This window comes from Ascaphus truei, chromosome 1 (assembly GCF_040206685.1).
Source record: "Ascaphus truei isolate aAscTru1 chromosome 1, aAscTru1.hap1, whole genome shotgun sequence".
In the NCBI taxonomy this organism is placed as follows: Eukaryota; Metazoa; Chordata; class Amphibia; order Anura; family Ascaphidae; genus Ascaphus; species Ascaphus truei.
Genome location: NC_134483.1, coordinates 185,396,830 through 185,418,748, shown reverse-complemented (window position 1 = coordinate 185,418,748; position 21,919 = coordinate 185,396,830). Strand labels below are relative to the sequence as shown.

The 21,919-nt window shown below is 41.5% G+C and overlaps 1 protein-coding gene across 2 annotated transcripts in view; it reads right to left on the bottom strand.

Moving 5' to 3' along the window:
* The window catches only part of DAPK1 (death associated protein kinase 1), a 196,986-nt gene that overhangs the window by 41,269 nt on the left and 133,798 nt on the right, over positions 1 to 21,919 (bottom strand). For both annotated transcript variants that reach the window (XM_075599053.1, XM_075599049.1), the window contains 8 exons: positions 19,420 to 19,539; positions 16,860 to 16,958; positions 16,543 to 16,641; positions 14,956 to 15,054; positions 12,637 to 12,834; positions 11,341 to 11,538; positions 5,095 to 5,193; positions 3,565 to 3,642 (listed from right to left, as the gene is read on the bottom strand). In XM_075599053.1, coding sequence (XP_075455168.1) covers positions 3,565 to 3,642; positions 5,095 to 5,193; positions 11,341 to 11,538; positions 12,637 to 12,834; positions 14,956 to 15,054; positions 16,543 to 16,641; positions 16,860 to 16,958; positions 19,420 to 19,539 — 990 coding nt within the window. The remainder of the gene's footprint in view (positions 1 to 3,564; positions 3,643 to 5,094; positions 5,194 to 11,340; positions 11,539 to 12,636; positions 12,835 to 14,955; positions 15,055 to 16,542; positions 16,642 to 16,859; positions 16,959 to 19,419; positions 19,540 to 21,919) is intronic.

Below are 21,919 nucleotides of genomic sequence, written 5' to 3'. Positions count from 1 at the left end.
ATAAAAATCACATTTGAAATTTTTTTATTGATGTTCGTTGACACCACTGTTTTTTTTATACATGGATCTTTTCAGCTATTTCAACATCAGAGGACAGACAAGTATCCTGTCTCTCAACCTCACCAAAGCACTCACACATTTTCTAGATTGACCATAATATCACCATTCTTCCCCCCCCTCCCCTTCCTTTGCATCCTAATGTCCTCATCTAGGCAAGAATACATCCAGGAAAGTGCTTAGCATCAGGCATACCCACTGTGACCTATCTGTAAAGCCATTAATAATCCCCACTGCTTAGGAGACACCAAGCCTCCTATTTGTTTATTTAGATAAGAAGATTGAGGGTTCATGGATTACAAACTCTGAGACATCAGTCACTTAAAAGCAATTTCTTAATCAGTTAAAACCCTGGGATCTTTGTAACTATCCTGTTATTTACAGATACCTTACAGACACCGTACACCATGGTTTACAGCGGCACTACTTTATCTCATTACAGTGTTTTAATTGGTTTAATCAAGGTTGGTTTTATTTGAAAGCAAACTAAAATAACACTTGTGAGCACATTCACATGTCTCAGACAGGTCTGCAACCCTGCTTTTCCCCATTATCTCTTAGCATATAATGCTTCCACTGCAGACAGGGATTCTGGGAAAGGACATATAAATGAGCACACAGTGTCACCTTTTGCTTCTTGCCCATTTTAACATGGATCCCTAGAAACCTATGCCTGCCGCATTACATAGCTTGTCAGCACAGCCTGGGATTAAGAACTGCGTGTCAAGGGAGAGGGGGTTTGGCCCGGGATTAAAGGGGTTACACACCATTTGGCCACCCCCTGCTCTCACTTGGGGAGCAAGGGGTTACCTGGACTGGGGTCCAGTAATATGTTTTTATCTTGCTTCAGAATCCTAATGTATATTCCCCTGTAAAAATGTATAGTTTCTGTTCCAGTGTTTGCACCAACACATACACTGGGGTTGATGCGGGAGGCTTAAGGGGTTAATGAGCTACAGTTTTAGGAAAATACAAATACGTGTGGTGTCTTTTCTGAAATATCTGGCCTTCAAAAGGCTTGATTGAAGTTGGGTGTGACAAGTATAGAGGGAGTTTAGTGTACAGTATGTTAATACCTAATTGGCAGACCAATGGTATATTGCTGGTAGAGACAGGTAGGGCCCAGGTCTGGAGCATTGGGTGTGAAATATAGCACCTGTGACAAATGTTCTCTACACACGAGGCCCAGCTTCAAAGGATTTCTTGACAAGGGGTTATGGGGGCCAGGGGTGCGGTTACACAAGGAGATTTCAGAATGAGTGACCTTATTAAATATAAGAATATTATGAGATGTCCTCGGCTGAACGTGCTAAAAGCTAGATGTGTGTATTCGTGGGACCGATTTGCACATAATGATTACAGACACATGATGTCTAGCAGGTACTAAGAGACAGATATTAATATCTATCTTAATTTTAATATTACACGGTAATATTTAGTCTCATTGGGAGCATCATGCGTGCCGGAATGTGTTAATATGTCTTGCGTGCCAGTAAGTATTACTGAACTGAAGTTATGAAGTTATTTAGATAGGAAAAGCAGTTTTTAAACGTCCTTGGGATGGAGGAGTTTTACTCTGGGGAAGACTGTCAACCTCGTCACTGATTTATGAGAGGGGCTGGGTTTAGGTTGTGTTCAATGGGAAATAATTGTATATAAACAAGGCTCAGCCTATGGCTATTGTCTTTGTGATTTTCAAGATTGCTGTATGAACTGCCAGTCCAGATTTGACTGTCATTATTCCATCTTAAGTAAGTGTCTATATTTTGTCTGTTATTTGTATATCTCGTGTGTTCACCTTTTCCAAGGAATAAATTATATTTTATCATATCTAGTCGTGTTCAGTTCAACCCAGGTATTTTTGGTGTATATTATAGCTTGTCATAAAGTTACCGTGACACTACATAGCCGGTAAAACCTAATCTCAGGCATGTTTCGACCTTTTGGGTGTCATCAGTGTGAGGCTGGTTATACTGGCTGTGTAATTTGAAGCTGGGATAGGTTTCAACCACACATTATAGAAGTTACATACATTGTTCCGTTTTTATTCGTAGAAACAGTCAAAATAAAGGGCAGCACTCAATCCCATAGCAAGTATGTCACTCACAGTTTAGTAGTTTCATCCAGATTTTGTACTAAGCGGTACACATGGCTTTGGTGATGAAAAGTTACCCTCATCTCTTCACTTACCTGATGAAAGGCTGTGTTTGGGTCTGAAACGTCGCTTGCTGTGTGCTATGTTCCTTTTCTAAATAAAGGTCATTTTTTTTCATCACCAAAACCATGAGTACCGTTTAATAAAAAATCTGGATGAAACTACTAAACTGTGTGACATGATTGCTATGGGATCGAGTGCTGCCCTTTCTTTTGACTGTTTCTATATATATATTGTTGAGTGTGACCACACTCTATAGGATTGAGCAACTCTATTTGCTGAAGACGTTTTGACTCCATGCTGTGGTATCTTGAGACTCTGGTCCCTTACTCTTTTCTATGCCTTTGTATTCATACCTACTAAAAGAATAACCTTTTTTGACAGCCCAGAGAGCTTTTTCCCTGGCTAACATTCGTAGGATCTTGTGAGATAACATACAACACCATAACCTTTTATTTATTGATACTTCACCCATTGCAGATATGTGACTCAGTTATTTACGCTCTCCCTCCCCAGCATTCCTTCTGTGAAGTATTGTCTTCTCTCACTTTCTCCCCAGCATTCTCCATGTCTCGCTTTGCTCACCTGTCACTTTACCTTTCTCCTCGTGCCCTCCTTTCCCTCCGCACATTTCTTACTTTCACCTTTCTCTTCCCTCCTCTCACCAGATTGGGACAATTAGACGCAGCCGCTTTGCCATCCCCAAATCAGGCCCAGAGGTAGGTGATTAGCGTTAGGGTAAGGGGTTAACAGGTTAACATTTTTAGGTTAAGGGGATAACAGCTTAAGGTTTTTAGGGAAAGTACTTAAGGTTAGGGGTTAAGGTTTTTAGAGTAAGGAGTTAAAGTTATATGGGGTGGTCAAATGCCAGGGTAGTGAAGCGGGGCGGCTAAAGAGGCACCAAAATATCAAAATGGCACCAAAATATGCTAGACCGCCTCTCACTGTGTGTCTGTTCACCATCTGATTCTGTACCCATCTCCAACGCTGCCTGGCACCTTTATTTACACTCTGATATTTTCACCATCCTTTTCCCTATGTTTTGCCTCTATGCGCTCTCAATCTGCGAGTCAGCCTCTGCAGCTTTGGAAATCAGTCACACATTCCCTTTCTACATTTTCTGCCCAACTGGAAAGGAAAATCAGACAATGATACAGAAACCGTATGTGGGGAACAAAGCATTAGCCAGAGAAATGGAGCAGAGTGGTCAGAAATCTCCACTTTTCCCATCTGTCTTATGTTCCACACTGTACTGCCCGGTAAGGCAACAATTCTTCCATCCAATCATCAACTGAGCTTGCTGACCCTCCTTAAATCTACCTTTTATATTTTGTGTATGTAAACACCCTCACCTTCCGAAGTCTTGCAAGCAAACTGAAAACGGGGTCATGCTGCTCCGATTTGGCTAGATCCTCTGCAGTTTTCCCATCCTGTAACAAAAATATTGGATAAACCAAAAAAGTTGAAGTGTAGGATCTATTGAACTGGGACAATCCACCTCCTTTTCATCACAGCAGCGTTTCTCAGCTGTCTTCTCAGGATAACCACCAAGCATACATTACTGTATGATCATCACATGTTTGCATGTAATCAACATTAATATGTGGTTAGTTTGCAAACCCCAAAACATGACCTGGTTGCGGTTCCTGAGGAAAGGTCTGAGAATCACCGATATACATTACAACTACCTGAAGGTGCTTACTGTGTATGCACTAAAAGCTTATTTGCTTTGTGGACAAGACAACACTTTTGCAGTGAAGTGAAAAATAAGTACATAAACCAGTATAAATCTAGCAAATAAATATACACCATTTCCATTTGCTAGGCCGGGTATTGCCAGATGTCACAATACATTGAAGTAAGCAGCCATCATTAATGATGCATTCTTCAACTACCCGCAATTCGTAAATAAAAGCAGGAGAACTCGGCAGTGCAGATGTTAAGAGACTGGCTGCACAGTGAGAAGACTTCACTTCTTCTGGAACAAATGAGAACTGTACAGGTTACTTTGCTTCAGTGGACTTTGTGCCTCTTCTTTAATCTTGGTCATAATTTGGCTTTTGACAGTCAATTACAGACGTTAGATAAGTCAATGTAATACAGAAATGAACAGCAGGGAAAAACGCTGACGTTCCTGTCCCCTGTTATGCCTTCATTAGAGCCCATTAAGGACCTTTTATTAGCGGTGGCACATCATCCATAAAATAACCCAGCTTTCATTTTATTGGAATTGTACAACTAGAAGGTCACAGTGCTGAATACACACGGACCGATGATCATTTAACCAACTAATGATATCAGATGGCCCAAGTCTTATTTCTTCCCTAACTGAAGCGTCTGGCGTGGCATCTCTAGAACAGAAATACCCGGATCATTTTATTTTCATGAGAGCGAGACCAAGATAGTTATTTGAAGGTAGGGTTATTAATAGGCATGTTACACTTAAAAACCTATTATCTGTCCTTAATCAGTTTATTACAGATATTAAATAGACAGAATCAGTAATAACAAACTCTTCTATCTATTGTCGGGTATAATGTTCAGGTTGTTAAGCCTTTCACTGCCAGAGTGGCCCGCAACGGAAATCTTAACTTCAGAGAGTGAGCAGAAAAGGGAAGCGATTAGAATAATATACAGGATACACATATATAGAGGATATAAAAAAATATATCTCTCTTTTAATGGGAAATGACGTAATTTGCATAAAGCCCATATACAGTTTCCCCTACACAATCTTATATACAGCCCATTCCCAAATCTTTATGACATCAAACAAGTATAGGATGCATGAATTCAGTGTGGCTTTCACATCCTTGAAGATATTTATTATTATTAATAATAATAATAACAGCTGCAGCGTTGAAAGCAAAGTATAAACTCACCATGGTTAACGCCTCCACATTAGCACCAGTGAGACAGAGGTAGCGAACGACTTCCAGAATCCCGTTATTTGCTGCCAGGTGTAGAGGGGTACGGCCGTACTAGGAGGAGAAGGAGAGGACAATGTGTACAGTTATCTTTGTAGCTGTAGATCTCGGGCTGTGTTACAGAGCTTCACTGCCGCTCTAAGGCGTAAAACTGATGCAGCATGAGCACGGTGTTATTAGATTGTTGAGGCTTTTCACACCACTCTTCTGTAGGCATTCTGATCTCAGAGTTGTAATTCTCCTTGGGAGAAGGAGCACCAGCCCAGCACTTACATCACTGCCTCGGAAATGGATGCTCCTGATTGAGTCCCAGATAGGCCTCCTATTGATTGTTGGAAAGTCATTTTGGCCTGGATTCACTAAGCCCCAATAGGGTAAAAGTATGTGGTTAATAAATAAATTAAAAAAACAGACGTTCCTCGCTCTCCATCTAACGGAATATCCGCTACGTCATAATGCATTTCACGGAACGCATTATCTGACACTCGCCAACGCGGCTTATCATTGGATTCGTAATCTGATGCTGTGCAGAGTGGATTCCGTAGGAAAACCGAGAACTGCCGGTATCCACTATTTTCACCCCGTAATTTACGAGTTATCATATAAAATCACACTATTTGACGAATGCGAGTTACGTTCAACAACACGCAAGAAAAGGAGCATGAAAATGAGTAAATAACGCCAAATTACTTATTCAGATGCTAGTCACTCAATGCTGATATCTAGAGATATCTGGCTATCACTGGTGTTCGGCTGGTTTTATCATAGGCAAGTTAGGCCTATCTAGCCCAAGTGGTCTGTAGCATGTTTATGTTGTACATTAATCCCTTTGGTACAAACAAATGACAGTCAGGACCACCAAAGACCAAATTAAAAAAAAACACGAAAAATTAACTATGTGCGGGCGACAACACGGGCCGCTGTAATCCCCAAACACAATCGCAGTATATAATATAGGTAACCAAGAAAACTATAACCAACCGGTATCTTCAATTAATATATTTTACATTGGTAGAAAAATGCATATGAAGTCAAACAAACTACTATCATGGATATAACTATCAAACGAGACATAAACACGGTAACACACCAGTCTCCAGAGCTGAAACTTTCTCTGCATTTAAAAAACCGCTCACATATAAGAGGAGGGGAAAAGCAACATATACAGATATGCTATAACATAGAAATGTATCCAACAACAAGGATTACTCAATAGATGGGATACACATCACTCAATTTTCCATTAGTATGCAAAAAAAAGTTCAGAAAGCCGCTGTGATTAAGGGGGGCAACGTTTCAGGATCCAACATCCTTTCTTCTGGCCCATTACCACTTGTAATGTATTGTAATGTGTGTGGGAGGAGGGAGTATTGTAATGTGTGTGTGTGTGTGTGGGGGGAGGGGGGGGGTGGAGGGGGTATTGTGATGGGTGTGTGGGGTGATATTGGTGTGTGTGTGTGTGTGTGTGTACGTGTGTGTGAGGAGGGTGTATTGTAATGTGTGTGTTGTGTGGGGTGGTATTGGTGTATGTGGAGGGAGAAGGGGGTATTGTAATCTGTGTGTGTGTGGTGGTATTGGTGTATGTGGGGGGGGGGGGTTATTGTAATGTGTGTGTGTGCGCAAGCATGTGTGTGGGGTGGTATAGGTGTGTGTCTGTGGGGGGGGAGGGGGTATTGTAATGTGTGCGTGTATGTGTGGGGTGGTATAGGTGTGCGCGTGTGTGTGGGGTAGTATTGGTGTGCGTGTATGTGTGGGGTGGTATAGGTGTGCGCGCGTGTATGTGTGGGGTGGTATAGGTGTGCGCGTGTATGTGTGGGGTGGTATAGGTGTGCGCGTGTATGTGTGGGGTGGTATAGGTGTGCGCGCGTGTATGTGTGGGGTGGTATAGGTGTGCGCGCGTGTATGTGTGGGGTGGTATAGGTGTGCGCGTGTATGTGTGGGGTGGTATAGGTGTGCGCGCGTGTATGTGTGGGGTGGTATAGGTGTGCGCGTGTATGTGTGGGGTGGTATAGGTGTGCGCGTGTATGTGTGGGGTGGTATAGGTGTGCGCGCGTGTATGTGTGGGGTGGTATAGGTGTGCGCGTGTATGTGTGGGGTGGTATAGGTGTGCGCGTGTATGTGTGGGGTGGTATAGGTGTGCGCGCGTGTATGTGTGGGGTGGTATAGGTGTGCGCGTGTGTGTGTGGGGTAGTATTGGTGTGTGTGTGGGGGGGGAGGAGAGGGTATTGTAATGTGTGCGTGGGGGGAGGGGGAAATAAATATGAAGAGGGGGGGATAGTGGGAGCTGCATTGAGTGAGAAAGGGGTTATTGAGTGATAGCTGAGGGGGTGAGAGAAGTGACAAGTGTAAGAGGGAGTGAGAGATGGGGGAGGTGGAGAGAGTGAGAAAAGGGGGAGGTGGGGAGAGTGAAAAAGAGAGAGGGAGGAATAGAGGGGGGTGAGAGTGATGAGGTGTGAAAAGGGGGGGGGGATGTGGAGGCTTGCAAGGACGCCAACCCACTGGGTGGGAGGTGGGGGGCAGTGGAAACTCTAGTCCTGGTAAAGCTGTCGCCAGCCCTGCTCCGGAGTCAAATTATTTTGTTCCATGCATTATGGAAACGTACCCAATATAAACCACGCATTATTTAAATATATAATTTACTGGAGTGCTGTTGAGTTATGACCAAAAAAATCGAAAAGCAAAACGCACAGTCAACGCACTTTCAAATGCGCTAAAACCCCATATTTCATCTTCACTAACCCCTTCTCATTACTTAGCGCCCGCTGTATAAAAGCCTGCACATCTTCACTAACCCCTTCTCATTACTTAGCGCACGCTGTATAAAAGCCTGCACATCTTCACTAACCCCTTCTCATTACTTAGCGCACGCTGTATAAAAGCCTGCACATCTTCACTAACCCCTTCTCATTACTTAGCGCCCGCTGTATAAAAGCCTGCACATCTTCACTAACCCCTTCTCATTACTTAGCGCACGCTGTATAAAAGCCTGCACATCTTCACTAACCCCTTCTCATTACTTAGCGCACGCTGCATAAAAGCCTGCACATCTTCACTAACCCCTTCTCATTACTTAGCGCACGCTGTATAAAAGCCTGCACATCTTCACTAACCCCTTCTCATTACTTAGCGCACGCTGTATAAAAGCCTGCACATCTTCACTAACCCCTTCTCATTACTTAGCGCACGCTGTATAAAAGCCTGCACATCTTCACTAACCCCTTCTCATTACTTAGCGCACGCTGTATAAAAGCCTGCACATCTTCACGAACCCCTTCTCATTACTTAGCGCACGCTGTATAAAAGCCTGCACATCTTCACTAACCCCTTCTCATTACTTAGCGCACGCTGTATAAAAGCCTGCACATCTTGCACTCTAACATTCTAATATTGATTTAAATAGAGACTTTAGTTGCAAGTCCCAACCACTAATTTCATTTTTTTTTTTTTTTTACAATATCCTCTGAGCCGAATTCCTCCTGATCATCTCTTTACATTTTTTTTACAGTAATAATAAAGGATTAATAATAATGAAATGTCGGGTTTTAATGAATTGTGATGCACAGTTGATCTGGTGGGTTTTTTTTGCTGTTAAATTACTGTCTGCCCGAAGGTTTAGTGATTCTAGGCTTTTATCTGCTGTTGACACCAAAAGCTAGAAGATTGTAAACTCTGCAGGGCTGAGATTTATTGGCTGAAATGTTCCCTGTACAGCACTGCGCACTGCGGGGCTACTATATGAAAAACATATTACCAACGCCCGATTGTACGAGAATACGGAAAGAGTGCAGCAGGGATCCAGCGTTGAGATGGAAGGCAGCACACTGTGAAATAAGTTGGTCCTAATTTATCTATTTGGATTCACTCGCGGGTATCTTGTATTCCAATAACAGCCTGCAAGGAACGGGGCTCATAAATTGCAGCAAACCCCACTTTTAAAAACCTCATATTTAATTTCTCTTCAAAATTAAATAAATGGTTATTTTTAGGATTGGCCATTGGCCTAATGAAACCATTTCAGAGAAAAGCACTGCAGACCTCTCTGGCAGTAGAGAATTAGTAGCATTAACGATTGCAGCCCCAGAGTTCGTTTACTGTTATCCATATGAATAATTAAAAACCATTAAAGTGTATTATATATTTTTTTAATCGTCTCAATTAGAATATCCTCTGCAGCTTTGTACGTGTTTGGCTTTCAGCCTTATAGCACCAAAGAGTACAACATGTATTTTTAGTGCAGACCCCCTCAGCATAAAGGTATATTAAATGATTTATTGCTATATAACTATATTAAAGCAGCAATATTCTGTTCAACTTTTTCTTTCATATTCCAAACAGGGGGTCCCCTCTGAGCTGAGCCTCTCCTTTTATGTCTCCGTATGCAAGAAACAACACAAGCAAACAAAAAGATAGGATGGCCACTAGGTCAGTTATGGGTAAATCCATGGAAAGTGGAAATATGATGATCCTAATGGCGTTAAGGATTTCCAGCTGGCATGCAAGAATAAGTGCGACCCAAAATGGAACAAAAATGTCTCATTACAAAATAAGAATACCAAGATTATGCATTGAGATTATATCATAGATCATAGACTAGAGGGGATCTTTACTATCATGGCTGCAACATGACTACTTGACACTGAGAAAGACATGCAGCGACACGTACTGCCAGAGAAGGGCTCTTCCAGAAGCTGCGCTAGGGACGTACTGCATGGCAGATTGCTAACATTTCCAGAACACGGTCTTTGGGTTCTGTAGTAGAATTCAATAAATATGGCAGTGTAGAATCGGGCACGGCATAGCACAGTTTCCTGAGTCCTGTATAGTAGTGCCTGTACACTTGAGATTTGCGTTGCAAAAATATTGCATCCTAAAGCAACCTCTTAAAAAGATATCATATATAAAACATGCTTTGTTTAACTTGAAACTCTCCATACTGCATGCATTTTTAGATATTACAAACACCCACCATTCTTTGAAAAAGATCTCCAGTCCACATCTGGTCAACTTTAAGTTTGTGGGTGGAAAGGACTGAGGTTTCCGATTTTCATCATGACCAGACGAATGTCAGAGTTATGTTGTGTGCCAAGGCCGTGACTTCAGATTTTACAAATAAACAAGGGTGTCGTTCAATATACTCTGAATTGGCCAATCGCAGGAAACCTCCCAAATCAAATAAACAGGAGTCGCTATTAGCCACATTCCGAGTTTATTGAATGACCCCTTAAATTCACACTACCAGCCCCGGTGCTGCTGTGCGGTACAAAGTATTCGTAATTTAACACGCCAATCTAAACAAGTCATTAAACCAGAAACAAACAGATACAAATACTGTTTAGCCAAGTTAAAGTAACCATAGTGGGAAGCACAGCTTACATGAAACTGTTATAGAAAAGGAAACGCACAGTAAAATGAGAGGCTTGAACTTTGATATAAGAGTGGAAAAGACACATCGGCTGTGCAACCGATTTACTTTGGCTCTGTACAAACTTGCGCGTAATAATTAACTCACAATCATGACAAACTCAGACGTTAAAAAAAAGTGAGAGGGATTTTGTTTTTTAAAGTCTGGACTCCAAATGAGAATGAACATATTTCTTCCTGGGGATAGTGTATGGGTTCCTATTTATAAACATGAGGCATCCACTGCTTCAATCAAGTAGCCGTACCAAAGGCCAGGTGCTATAACCTTAAGCTGGGGTAGGACACTGTTGTTTGCCAGCAGGTGCCTAAGAAATTAAATCAGATTTGCAAGGCTGCATAAAACACATTACAAATATCTGTATGGCCCAGTAAAGGTAAGCACACAGCTGGTGCATCCCTAAGCAGCTCTCGACTGCAAACTTCTAATGGAGACCAAGATTTTCAGACGGGTCTTGCAGTCTCGTGTTGCTCATTGCTAGGACTATGCATTACGCTTGGTGTCCTGCAAGCCTCATCAATAGAAATTCTTACTCTTGCAACATGTTTTTGTGTTTCTTTCTTGGTGGAGGTAAAAGGAGAGAGAGAAGAGAGAGAGAGAAGAGAATAGAGAGAAGAGAATAGAGAGAAGAGAGAGAAGAGAAGAGAAGGAGAAAAGAATAGAGAGAAGAGAATAGAGAGAAGAGAAGAGAAGGAGAAGAGAGAGAGCGAGATTCACCCCCCGCCCCCCCATCACTTTTGTTTTGCATCACGAGCTGACAGAGCATTTTGTTTGTAGCTCACCTTGTTGGTAACATCCAAATTACAGCTGGCTTCGCAGAGTGCCACCACAATTGGAATATTCCCGTCTTTGCAGGCGACATGCAAAGGTGTGTTACCATGGCGATCCTGGAAGTCTACAATGCACCCCTGAGTGATCAGGGTTTTAACCACTTCCATCTGACATCTTCTCACTGCAAGGTGCAGGGCTATGTGCCCGTCCTGAAAGAGTTGGACATGAAAGCTGGTCAGCCACATTTGAAATTCGTTAATGACTGCCGTCTTACCGGTAGGTTTATATACCGATTGCAGCCAATGTCCAGTTATTCTAGGGCCATTTGCACAGTATTAAAATATGGGCAGATTTCAGATCTCCTCATCCCGTAACTGCATTTGTTCATTTTCTTAAAGAATCTCAGAAAAACAGACACATTTGGGGAAAACATGGAACATTTACTGCACACTTACATATAATATGAAACATTTGGGCAGGAAGAAAGCCCAGAGCAATATCTATAATGGAAAGAATCCCATTTTTAAACGGTATCAAATTTGTGAAGAAACGCAAGGATCATTAGCTTACCAACTATTTCTCAAATAGCAGTCCTCATATGTAATAACTATCCCTTCTTATCCCACGACCCTACTAAATCCAGAAACTCTGCAGGCAGAACGTCACCAATACATGCTCTGCATTTTTGACGAGAGCCCCTGTAGTAATACTGTGCAACTCTAAATGAATCATGATTGCATCCCACGTTGTATATTAGGGAGTTCAACACTATTAAGCCGTATACTCAAAAGTGACATATTTGCATTGCACGAGACCTGCTTGAAAATGAAAAAAAAAATCACCTATATGTGGATCAAGAAGCTGACAGCTATGCCCTTTACAATCGGAGATACAACGCTGGATGTACAGGGAGATACAGCCGTTTGTCTCCAGAGTTATCCCCATGGCACAGCTTTATAAAATGCTAATGTCACACAGAAAAGTCAGAGCAGGCATTTTTTAGCCCATTTCAAATCTCACGGAGAGACGAAAAGCACGTCAGCGCATTATTCTTCCAGCCACACAATATTAAACGGCATCTTCCACTACACTGAGTAGATACAAACGGCGAGCCAGGCACTGCATTTACATCCTACGGAGTCTTCTCTCCTCTACTTTAATGTCGTACTACCAAGGGTTTAACAATGAAGAATTGCAGGTTACTGGCTGCAGATTAGATATCTGAGATGTAATTCTGGGGCATAAACGTCCCTTAAGCATCTAAGTGTGTAATTTCTGACAACGTGAATCGTTCACCCATCAGTCACCTTGTCTGTTGCATCAAGGTCAGCTCCGTGCTCAGACAAGCATTCCACGATGTCGTGGTATCCTCTGGCTGATGCCGTCAGGATGGGCGTCTCCCCCTCTCTGTTCCGAACGTTGACATTGCAGCCCGCCTGGCAAAGCGCTTTTGCAACTGGGTAGTAACCGTGCCAAGCAGCACAGTGCAGAGGGGTTTCTTCTTCCTAGAAGTGACACATTTCATGACACAAAAACACAGGGGGAATTAAAAAGCTGCCTGGTGCTCCAGTGTCATCTATTTGTTACTCACACACCAAAAGACAAGAGCTTTGGCTTTGGGGATTTTAATGAGAATTGTTTTGGGACATTTGAAAGGAGTAATCCAAGAATGCACTTTTTTGCTAATTTGATAATAATAATAATAATAAAAAAATATATATATATATATATATATATAAATATGTAAATATCTGCATGTCTAAGGCAGGTCTGCAACCCCGCCCTTCACCATTATCACCCAGCACACAGCACTTCCACTGCAGCAAGGGATTCTGGGAAATGACATGCAAATGAGCACGCAGTGCCACTTTTTGCTTCAAAAACCATTTTTAACATGGTTCCCTATAGGCTTAAGCTTGCTGCATGGTCACAACTTTGAGCACAGCCAGGGTTAAGGTGCATACATACATATATATATATATATCATTTCTCACTACCACGTCATTCCATAAATGATTTAAAAATCAAAATCCTCAATGGAATGTTCAAACGCACCCAAGAACGGAAAACATTTGAACTCAGAATGATAAGACTCTTTGACACCAAAACAAGAGGACTTAATGCGGATATGGGGTTTCTCGCACACTATCACAATTGTTTGTAATTATCCTGCCTGCCTCTCTGCCAATGTTCTTATCCACCGCCCACCCCCCATAGCATTTATTCCCCCAGAACGCAAAATCTTTAAACAGTGGACATATTGTGAACCCTGGATGCTGAGGAGGGCTGCTACCGGCACCTAATTCGGAAGTAAAACCCCATTCCTTTTAACTCTGGGGACCCCCTGCTTCCGGAGATACTTACACCAAATTAGGTGCGGTAGCAGCTTTCCTCGGCTTCCACGGTTCACAATATGTCCGCTGCACAAAGTTTCTGCGCCCTGCGGGCCAATAGGAAGCTGTGACATCATCAGTGCGGCTTCCTATTGGCCCATGTGACGCGGGAGATTTAAACTTTAAAGCCCGGCTTGCTCAGCCGGGAGCAGCTACCGGCATCTACTTCGGAAGTATCTCCGGAAGCAGGGGGTCCCCGGAGCTGTCATTAACGGGGTTCAGCTCCGGAGACCCCCCAGCTTCAATCCTATACAAAAAAAATAAAAAATCGCACAAAAAAATTCAACACTTGCAAAATTAAAGCAGCCTTCCAGAAAGTCCCTGCAGTTTATTATTCCATGTATCCCCTGTGAAACTTCTGGAAGGAAACCAGAAAATGATAATTAATGTGATAAATCTTGGAGAGGTTTTGGGAGAGGGTTTTCTCCGCTGCCAGAGGTTTCACTTCAGCTACTGACAGTATAAATAGGGTGTTCTTGTTCCGCCACCAATGCTGCAAATGCAAAAGGGACCTTTGCTACGTACTGTACACCCGTTTGTGAGCAAACATTGGTAAATGCACAGCAGTCTCCCACACAACTTCTCCCGGCCTTGTGCCTCTTCATATCACAAACCATATCGCAGTGTTCAGAATTGTGTGATTGAAAACAATGCATTTTGTAAAAAAAAAATTCCAAGCAAGATAACCCCCACATAACACTGGATGTGTGAAATGTAACAGGGGTTGCTCAAGTCCAGTCTTGAGGAACCCCCCCCCCCCAACAGGTCAGGCTTTCAGGAAATCCCAGCTTCAGCACATGTAACTCAATCAGCGGCTCAGTCAAAGTCTGCACCACCTGTGCTGAAGCTGTTATATGCTTAAAACCTGACCTGTTGGGGTGGTCTTGAGGACTGGAATTGAGCACCACTGAAATAGAACATAATGGTGTGGTATGCAATGCATTATGGGAGGGAGGCTGGTGAGGGAGTTAAGTCTGAAGCCCATAAATAATGTTCCTTTGAAACCGCTTTTCATAATTGTTCCTGTGTTACCTGATTTAAAGCGATATGGTGTTCACATACAAACAGTGAAGGAGTTCATACACACCTCTTAATACGCTACAAGAGAAGATTTCCCCTGGCAATCTCCGACTTTCCATGCCCCATTTCCTTCCATATTTCATGTGTAAGATCAGTGAGCTGGATAACACCAATGGTATCCCGTTACCCAATTCGCTTTCAAACATAACCTACCTTATCCTGAATATCTGGATGTGATCCCATGCTGCACAGATACTGAATAACGTCTACATGGCCGTAGCGAGCTGCCACGTGAAGAGCGGTTTCTCCAGACTAAAAACACACAGGATATGGGTATCAGCCCCATATTGCAAGGGGTGAAGGGGAAGGTTGTACTGGTGCCGTCTCATTGGTACATGCTAATGGAACCGGAGTTGTAATAATGAGAAAGCCCACAGCTACCGTATATAGGAACTCTGCCATTTTAATGGCGGTGTCACAGTTCGAGATATGTTTAACAACAAAACATGTATTTGAACATGGTACGATAAGGAAAGTAAAGGGAAAAACATTTACAGCAGGACTAAGTTGAACCTGCACATTCAATGTGAATTAAATTAATCTAAACCAAATGTGAATGAAAATTGCTTAATTGAAACCCAGCTCTGTTTGGTTGGTTGCCAAAGTATAAGCGGCTTACAGATATATGTACACACATTTCTAACGGCATTACACATGCATTGTGGATTTCTACTGAAGTGACCTCCCTAGACAAATACTCACATGATGTAGTCATATGTATGACTAACTGATCATTTATTGCTGAGGTGATATGCTTATAAAAGGGATATGCTGCACTCAACAATGAAAAAAATATACATACAATTTTACCGGTGCCGCTGGTTCAAGGAGTACCTGTCAGGTATATTCCAGGGCAATACTAAGGAAAAGAAGGATCCAACGCTCTACGGCTTTCTATATAAAGCAACGTTTCGACCAATAGGTCTTTCTCAAGGGCCTAGCTTTATATAGAAAACCGTAGCGCGTTGGATCCTTCTTTTCCTTAGAGGTGATATGCTTGGCAGGAGCCCCAAGGCCGGCCTTGGGGCACGGCGAGCAAGGCGGCAGCCTCGTGCCTTCAGGGGCTCTGCGCCGGGATCCAACTTTCACTCAACTGGAGGGGGGAGCTGGAGGAGGGAGCACCTCCATCTACAGCTCCCCCCTCCGGTCGGAAGTTTGATACAGGCTCCGACAGGAGGGAGAGGAGAAAGAGCGAGGCAGACCGGCAAAGAGTTATATGTGGGGGGAGGGAGAAGGGGGAGGTGTGTGCGCTTACCTTCACTGCAGCAGGTCGCCTCCTTCAGCATCGCGTTGCCATGGCAACGTGAAGTCACGTGATGCAACGCTGCCGGAGGGCTGCTGGTCTAGGTAAGTTACAAGGGGGGCCCCGCCGCCAGCATGCTGCCTTGTGCCCCGCAAAACCCAAGGTCGGCCCTGCCGCGGTGAGTTGCCCGGGTTACATATTACATATTTACATAGTAGATCCGGGTCAAAAAATACATATGTCCAACAAGTTCAACCTACTACATGTTCAACTGCAAAGTTCTATGTAAAGAGCAGAATTCTCCCCTTGTGCAATTCTGAACAATTTGTCCCGATGCCAGGGTGATCTTAGCACATTTTAGGTGGGGTCCCATTATTACACATAATAACGTTACTCAATTCCAAACTGACCCCCACTGTAGCTTTTTATATCTTCACTAAACAAACAAAAAAAAACTTCACGCCATTTATCTAATGAGAAAATATGTACTCTCTTACCTTATCTTTAACATCTAAAGGACATTTGTTCTGATGGAGAAATGTCAAAGTCTCAACGTGACCATGCCGAGAAGCCCAGTAAATTGCATTCGACCCGGCCTAAGTGAACACAGCACAGTTACTAAAGGCTGATAACGGAACTGGAAAAGCACATGTCAATAGATTTTTAGTACATCAAATTACCATCATATTATTTTCTTGTAATTTTGCAGTTTAAATTCACTTTTTTATTCTATAGAAAATAAATTAACCACCAGTCCTGTAACCCGTGAAAATCACAAACGTCCTTCTGTTACCCATAAGAGTGAAATACTGACCTTATCCTGCACGTTGATCTGCGCACCCCGCTTTATAAGCAATTCAAGCATTTGAATATTTCCACAGCCTGCAGCAATTAATAATGGAGGCGTCCCATGCTAAAAAAAAACACACACAAAATAATAAGAAACAAAGTGCAAACCCATAACCAATGTTAGTCTTTCATTTTCAGCGCACAGGAGATGTGCTGGAACTATTATAACATATGTATGTCGATACATTGCCCATGTAAAATATTGATCAAGATCATTTATCTGAAAGTGCACTGCTCTTATAAAGCAGACTGAGCAGCTCTTCCTGAACCTTAGGGGAGACAACTAGAATTCACAGCAGTCTCCCAGCCAAGGTCGGTACTAGGGCAAAGGAAAAGAAGTATTGCTAATGACCCCCAACACACTTAGGTACTTTGTTTATTATTATGCATTGAGGTCAAAATGATTCCATTAAATATAATAGGTTGCAACACCACCCAAGGTTTCAGATATTCAAAGAGAATTGCTGATGTTAACACAATATGACAGAAAAAGATACATACTCGGGATTTGGAGGGAGGCTCGAAGAAATTCGTTAAGAAATGGGAATTGCACTTAAGATTTTTCAAAAAGAAAAATAATACAAATAAAAAATTGAAGCCACAGATTGGGTCCTTCAGAAATCAGAGTAAATAATGACTCAAAGGGGATTATGCAAAAAAGATTAATAAAGTACTGTTGAGTGTTGTGGATTAATTTGTTTACGTTTCTTTTTATATTATTTGTAGTAGAAGTAAGTGTTGATTATGTGTGTTATGGTAGGTATGTTATTAATATGAAATGAGTTATAACAGACACAAGAAGAGTTTTTTGTATAAGGAACGTCAAATGTAATCTATATATATTGTTTTCTGGGAAATCATTTTTTTTCCATAACTTTTTTCTTTTTTTCAGATATTTTCAGACACATATTTGAATACACTGTACAACAAGTATTTAAATGTGTGTCTGAAAATGTATGGAAAAGAAAAAAAGTTATGGAAAAAATATATATACATATATGCACATACAATATGTTAACTTAAAAAGGTCAATAAAGGGGTTTTTTTCTCTCAAAATGCTAGCACGGCCCCAGCGTCACACCTCTCTACTGCATGTAGCACAAAGGGCTAAAAAAGGGGAAACGATGACCACTTGGAACAGGAACAGTCACTGAGATGAATGAGGCTTTACAGGGGAAAGTGATATTGAGCAGAACTGCTGCATGCTGGGTTGTTGCTCTGCTGGACCATTTGACATCATATGCGGAGAGTGGTCATTCTGCTACTGGTTTAGTATTAAGATCACAAGAGAATGTTTTCCCACACTGCCCATTTGCAGCTGTTTCAGATGAACGTTAGCCAGGTATGTTTATGCCACCTCAGATATGGCAGTTGTTTAGGGTGAAGAAATGATGCGGTGTTGCAGAATCTGATACATCCCATTACAATGTGGTATGGGTCACTCCTCCAATCACAAGTTGATACACGTGGTACAAACCTGGAGCACACTAACTACCGTATATACAGTATAATGAAGCAAGATAAAAATGACTCCTTTGTCCAATGTCCTTTGAAACATCACCACTTTTGGAGGATTTGTACTGTATTTCAGTTTATTCTGTTTGGTTTTGCCACCCAGAAAGATTGTGAAACTTAGCAGATCTCCCCCACCCCCACCATATAAAGTGCTGGGAACCACTGCGCTGCTGATAAAATCGTACGTAGAGGGTCCAGTTCCACCGAGTAGGTACTAGTGCATTAAGTTTGGCAGGTTATTCCACTGCTGCAGGCGATAGAATGCAGGACTAGCTATGCAGGAGGAGAAGCTAAAGTGGGCACAGATTTTTCTAGATGCTAATATTTCCTGCTCTAAAACAATATCTGTATATCCTGTAATATCTGTATATTAATTCAATAAAGCACTGTATACAATAGTAGCGCTATAACAAATAAAAGAATACACACAACACAAAAACAACACGTGAATTTATGGCATGGGAGTAAAAAAAAAAAAAACCCATATGGTTTGAAGACTACAAACATTCAGGTAATTCTACCATTCACAGCATAATCTCCAATGCACGTTTTAAAATATACCAGAACGCACATGCATGTTAGGAGCATCCCTAATATGTATAATAATAAAAACCCTTGTAATCAGATCTATATAATACAACCAAATAACCGATAGGAATCTTAGCTGAGCAATGTTCAGGTGGAAAAAACATAGGAGGTCTCTTGTCACCATGTAATTACTCCATCATAATACATGCTCGTCCCACTACTGTTCTCTTTATAGGTCTGATATGAATAAAGATCCATTTATTGTTTTAGCAAAGGTGATTGGGTAGTTGCAGAACAAATCATACAGGAGCTCATTTTGTTAATACCCTGAAGGTATCATGCACAATACTCCATACAAAGACTGGCACTGGAAACACTGAAACCGACAATTGCTCAGAAAGAGCTCCTGCCTTAATGAAGAAATATGTTTTTAGTATGAATTATATAGAATTGAGCATTAAATAAGAAACAGAACACTGTACCTTGTTTGGTTGATTAATATCATAGTTGGTCAAAGACCCAAGAAGATGCTGTAAACCTGGGACATTATCATCGTTGATAGCGTGAATGATGGCCTTCATAACGAAAGAGTCTTCTTCATCCTGTTTAATAAACAGACGCATAACAATAAGTATTGCTGATGTGAGTGGCATCTTGTACATTACTTGCCAGGCATAATACCTATTTTTCATTCTATCCACAGATACATTCTTTGTTTCCAGGACATTGTCTGTTGATAGCAAAACCTACATTTATAGCCAATTCAGCGTTTACATTCGTTATTTCCAGGAAGTTGTCTGTCTATAGAAAAACTTGCATTATAAACATATTGCAATCCTATGAATTATATTTTATTACATTGCCCAATAATAAAGCCACCATAACATCCCAATTTACAGTATTTACCAGGAACAACCCACCATTGCACAGGTATGTAGGGAAGCACAAAAAGGTATAGAAGAGCAAGGCCGCACAAAATGCATGTTTAAATCACCAAAAGTATGTAATCTTTTAAATGAGTACTTCAGTATTAGGTGATACCTTTATATTTGGACTAATAATAGATATTGTAAGACAAGTTTTCGAAATGTCTCTCTCTTCCCCCAGGTTAAGCATCAATAGCATGGTCTTGACCATTCAACTGCAAACTTTGTAAACATACAGTCATGTGATAAAGAAAGTACACCCTCTTTGAATTCTATGGTTTTACATATCAGGACATAATAACAATCATCTGTTCCTTAGCAGGTCTTAAAATTAGGTAAAAACAACCTCAGATGAACAACAACACATGACATATTACACCGTTTCATGATTTATTTAACAAAAATAAAGCCAAAATGGAGAAGCCATGTGTGAAAAACAAAGTACACTTTATGATTCAATAGCTTGTAGAACCACCTTTAGCAGCAATAACTTGAAGTAATCATTTTCTGTATGACTTTATCAGTCTCTCACATCGTTGTGGAGGAATTTTGGCCCACTCTTCTTTACAACGGTGCTTCAGTTCATTGAGGTTTGTGGGCACAGCTCTGTTAAGGTCCCACCACAGCATTTCAATCGGGTTGAGGTCTGGACTTTGACTGGGCCTTGCAACACCTTGATTCTTTTCTTTTTCAGCCATTCTATTGTAGATTTGCTGGTGGGCTTGGGATCATTGTCCTGTTGCATGACCCAATTTCGGTCAAGCTTTAGCTGTCGGACAGATGGCCTCACATTTGACTCTAGAATACTTTGGTATACAGAGGAGTTCATTATCGACTCAATGACTGCAAGTTTCCCAGGTACTGTGGCTGTAAAACAAGCCAAAATCATCACCCCTCCACCACCGTGCTTGACAATTGGTATGAGGTGTTTGTGCTGATATGTTGTGTTTGATTTTCGCCAAACGTGGCGCTGTGCATTATGGCCAAACAGCTCCACTTCGGTCTCGTCTGTCCAGAGGACATTGTTCCAGAAGTTTTGTGGTTTGTTCAGATGCAACTTTGCAAACCTAAGCCGTGCTGCCATGTTCTGTTTAGAGAGTAGAGGCTTTCTCCTGGCAACTCTTCCGAACAAACCATACTTGTTCAGTCTTTTTCTAATTGTACTGTCATGAACTTTAACATTTAACATGCTAACTGAGGCTTGTAGAGTCTGAGATGTAACTCTTGGGTTTTATGCAACTTCTCTGAGCATTGCACGGTCTGACCTTGGGGTGAATTTGCTGGGACGTCCACTCCTTAGAAGATTGGCAACTGTCTTGAATGTTTTCCACTTTTGAATAATCTTTCTCACTGTAGAATGATGGACTTTAAATTGTTTGGAAATGGCCTTAAAACCCTTCCCAGATTGATGGGCAGCAACAATTGCTTCTCTAAGATCATTGCTGATGTCTTTCCTCCTTGGCATGCTGTTAACACACACCTGAATGCTCCAGACCAGCAAACTGAAAAAACTTTGGCTTTTATAGAGGTGGTCACACTTGCTGACAATCAATTAATCAAGGGCATTTGATTAGCAGCACCTGTCTGCTACTTAGCATCTTAATTCCTATGGAAGCAGAAAGGGTGTACTTAGTTTTTCACACATGGCTTCTCCATTTTGGCTTTATTTTTGTTAAATAAATCATGACACGGTGTAATATGTCATATGTTGTTGTTCATCTGAGGTTGTATTTACCAAATTTTTAGACCTGCTAAGGAACAGATGATTGTTATTATGTCCTGATATGTAAAACCATAGAATTCAACAAGGATATACTTTATTTTTCACACAACTGTGTGTCTTTACTTATATAGGTTAGACATATAGAGTAGACACCAAAGTGATTTGAACGGCGCTTATACCCACGCAAACACTCAATATGTGAAAAATAATCTATTTCACCAATGAGTGTGACTGACGTATACAGAACAAATATAGCGAAGTGAAAATTTATATTATGGTCACAGTAAAACAATGTTAGGTGATTTACAAAATCTCACCCTCTGGTGGGAATTG